The sequence below is a fragment of the Erythranthe guttata genome, chromosome 8 (genome assembly GCF_056151865.1).
Source record: "Erythranthe guttata isolate IM_541 chromosome 8, IM_541, whole genome shotgun sequence".
NCBI lineage: Eukaryota > Viridiplantae > Streptophyta > Magnoliopsida > Lamiales > Phrymaceae > Erythranthe > Erythranthe guttata.
Genome location: NC_142540.1, coordinates 24602017 through 24605000, shown reverse-complemented (window position 1 = coordinate 24605000; position 2984 = coordinate 24602017). Strand labels below are relative to the sequence as shown.

Below are 2984 nucleotides of genomic sequence, written 5' to 3'. Positions count from 1 at the left end.
AAAATTTGAAAAAAGAAAAACAAAAATCAAAATTGTAATAGTTGCAAGCATTCCCATACATTAGCTCATAGTAGAAAGTGGGATCGAAACAAGAAATCTTTTTTTTTTTTCACACCTAAAAGGAAATTATAGCTTCTGTTGAGCCGAATTGAACCGACACTTGAACTGCACGATTTATCATCAACTTGCAACTTAATCTGAATTTTTGTCTCCTCCCCTTATGAAAGATAATAGGACCATAAAAGTTCGGCACTGGATAGTCTTAAGAATCAAAAGAAAACTTGTAGCAATATAACGCATCGCTATACAACTTATGCAAATATTACCATGGAAAAATTAAATGGACCGACAAGTGGTGTACGGTAGTAATACCTCAAGAAATCGGTCTAAATAGAAATCACGCTTCGTTTGATCCCCACAGTAATTTGCAGTAATGGCACCGAGCGCATAAACCCCTCCTCTACCGCAAAGAAAAGTAACATGTCTGAAAATAGCAAGCAATATTATATCAGAAGACTGATGCCAGAAAACAGAGAAGTAAGCATACTGTTTAGTAGATTAATATGATCTATAGCAAAAGTGCACAAATACATAATACTAGGCCTCGTTTGGGAATAAGGGCCATACTTGATAGACAAAAGATCCATCATATATTTGGGGTTTCAGGTTCGAAGCCCTTAATTCAAAACGGACGTAAAAATTTGATCAAGCATACACATGAATAACGAAAATAAGTCCAATCTCAATCACTATTACTACACAATCCCGTGAAAGAAATTACCCAACACGGTCTCGTTTGGTTGTCAAGATGGGATTAACCAAGATAGCATTAAATAATCCAATGAAAATCCAGTTGTTTTATTGGGCCCATGAAAGTTCAACAAAAAAAGCTCCTTAAAAGGCTTGATAACATAATATTTCCGGGTCGACCGAGAAGTTATTTAAATATCAAACAAAGTCCAATTATTTAGTTAATCACGGCTAATCTCCCCAACCAAACGAGGCCGACAAGGATTGCATAATCAAATATTCAATCAATCTTATCAATCCCATTAATATTCCCAAACGAGACCTTGGAAAATTATTTACTGATAATATTTGACAGACAGTTCAAAATCTCAGCACACGTAAATCAGACCTCTCTCTCTCTCTCTCTCTCACACACACACACACACACACACACACACACACACACACCCCTACACGCGCGCGCACACACAATCAATAAATTTTAATTTTCAGCAAATTCAGGCCGCCCCACAGCCACCGACCACCGAATCTGACGCGCCACCTCGCCAGGCAAAACTGGATTACTAATTACCAAAGGAAGAAGAAATTAAGTGCATAATTTAATTAACTCCACCTGTTGGAGATATGAGTAGAGGCGGCGCAGGCGTCAACAATTTCGGCGCACAGCCGCAAGTCGCGGTGGTCGCCGGTGGCCTCATACGACCGCAAGCACGTGAACGCCGTCCCCATCAAACCGGTATACACCGTCGGGTCCAAACTGCCTTTCCCCCTTCGTCTTCTCCAAGTCATTTCCACCACCTATATATAATCAACCGTCACCATTTTCACACTCACCCAACATTAACCCCCAAACAAAAAAAAAAAATTCAAAATCACGCCCTAATTTTGCGCGTATGTAAGGAGAGGGCAAAATCGTCAATTTGTGAGCGGTACAGTACAGTACAGTGCAGTAACTACAGACCTGATCTTTGAGGGAGATGGCTGCTCTTAGAAAAGCATCAGCTGGAAGAGAGAGGTTTGTAGCCGTCGGATCACAACTCGTACGGAGCAACTGGAGCCATTGATCCACATCTTCGTGGCGGTTACTTTCCTCCGAAGCATACTCCACCCCCAAAGACGACGACATTTCTCTCTCTAGATGCTCTGGATAATTCTCTCTCTCTAGGCTTTCTCTCTCTATAAGTACGGGGTGACGAGTGTAGGATGACGATTGTTATGGATATGGAATGAGAATCTGATGCTGTGGAAGTATATTTGAACTGAGATGCTTTCTGAAATATTATTATTTGAGTAATTGGAGATGGAGAAGGAGAGGAGTGATCACGTGTGTGCGTGTGCAGGGATGTATTGCGGTGTGGTTGCATCTATTGGCGGTGGGGTTTAGTTTCCCATGCTTTCCACGATTGACACGACATCCATCGTGTTCAAGTTCAAATGTGTGATTCACGAGGTCTTTTTTCTTTCCTTTTATATATATATATATATTATATATAAGAGCTTTTAATAAATCAATAAAGTTTTAAAAGGCTCAAAATATCAAATAATATATGTAAATATTAGTAAAAATATAAATATCTAGCTTTTATTTTTATTTAACTCGAGGTAGAGCTGATTTTGTTTATTATTTTCAAACTAATTTATAATTTATTATAACAAAAAATGTATATTAATTTTTTTTACTATATGTATTTTTTTTTTTTATTATATTATTTGTATTCATAATAAAACTGAAAAGCTTGGGAGGTCATGAGCGATTAAAAATGAGCCGGAACTCGTAAGAAATCTCGAGTTTGATTTCGAGCTCAAACTCAAACTTTTGTCGAACAAGCTCGTTGAATCATTAAATCAGCTCAACTCATATACATCACTAATATAAAGTAGGTATAATTAGAATTTTTTGGGATGTCATTTTGTTAGCGACGAAACGCAAATACTTTGGTTCCGATCAAAATTGATTGCACATTTTTTTTAATAAATACACTCATATTTTATTAGCTAAAAGTTTGGAACAATATGTCAACCTATTTTGGTCAACTATGGGAAAGTCTATTATGAGTTGGGTAAATTACACTATACCCTTGAGGTATGTTAACATAACTTTAAGGTTCGTGTAGTATTGATAATTACCCCATACCCCTAAGTTTTATCAGAGGTAAAATAAGATGCTCATGATTTATTCTAGAAAAAAACAATATCCACAGGAGATCTTGCATTTAAGTCTAAAATATCACATT

General features: G+C 37.1%; 1 protein-coding gene across 1 annotated transcript in view; it reads right to left on the bottom strand.

The window, feature by feature from the left end:
• GCL1 (GCR2-like 1) overlaps window positions 1-2195 on the bottom strand; it is a 3458-nt gene extending 1263 nt beyond the window's left edge. Inside the window, exons 1-3 of the mRNA XM_012989744.2 lie at window positions 1712-2195; window positions 1364-1548; window positions 373-484 (exon numbers count right to left, since the gene is read on the bottom strand). Of these exons, the coding sequence (XP_012845198.2) occupies window positions 373-484; window positions 1364-1548; window positions 1712-1876 (462 nt within the window). The 5' untranslated portion in view covers window positions 1877-2195. The remainder of the gene's footprint in view (window positions 1-372; window positions 485-1363; window positions 1549-1711) is intronic.
• Window positions 2196-2984: the final 789 nt, after the last annotated feature.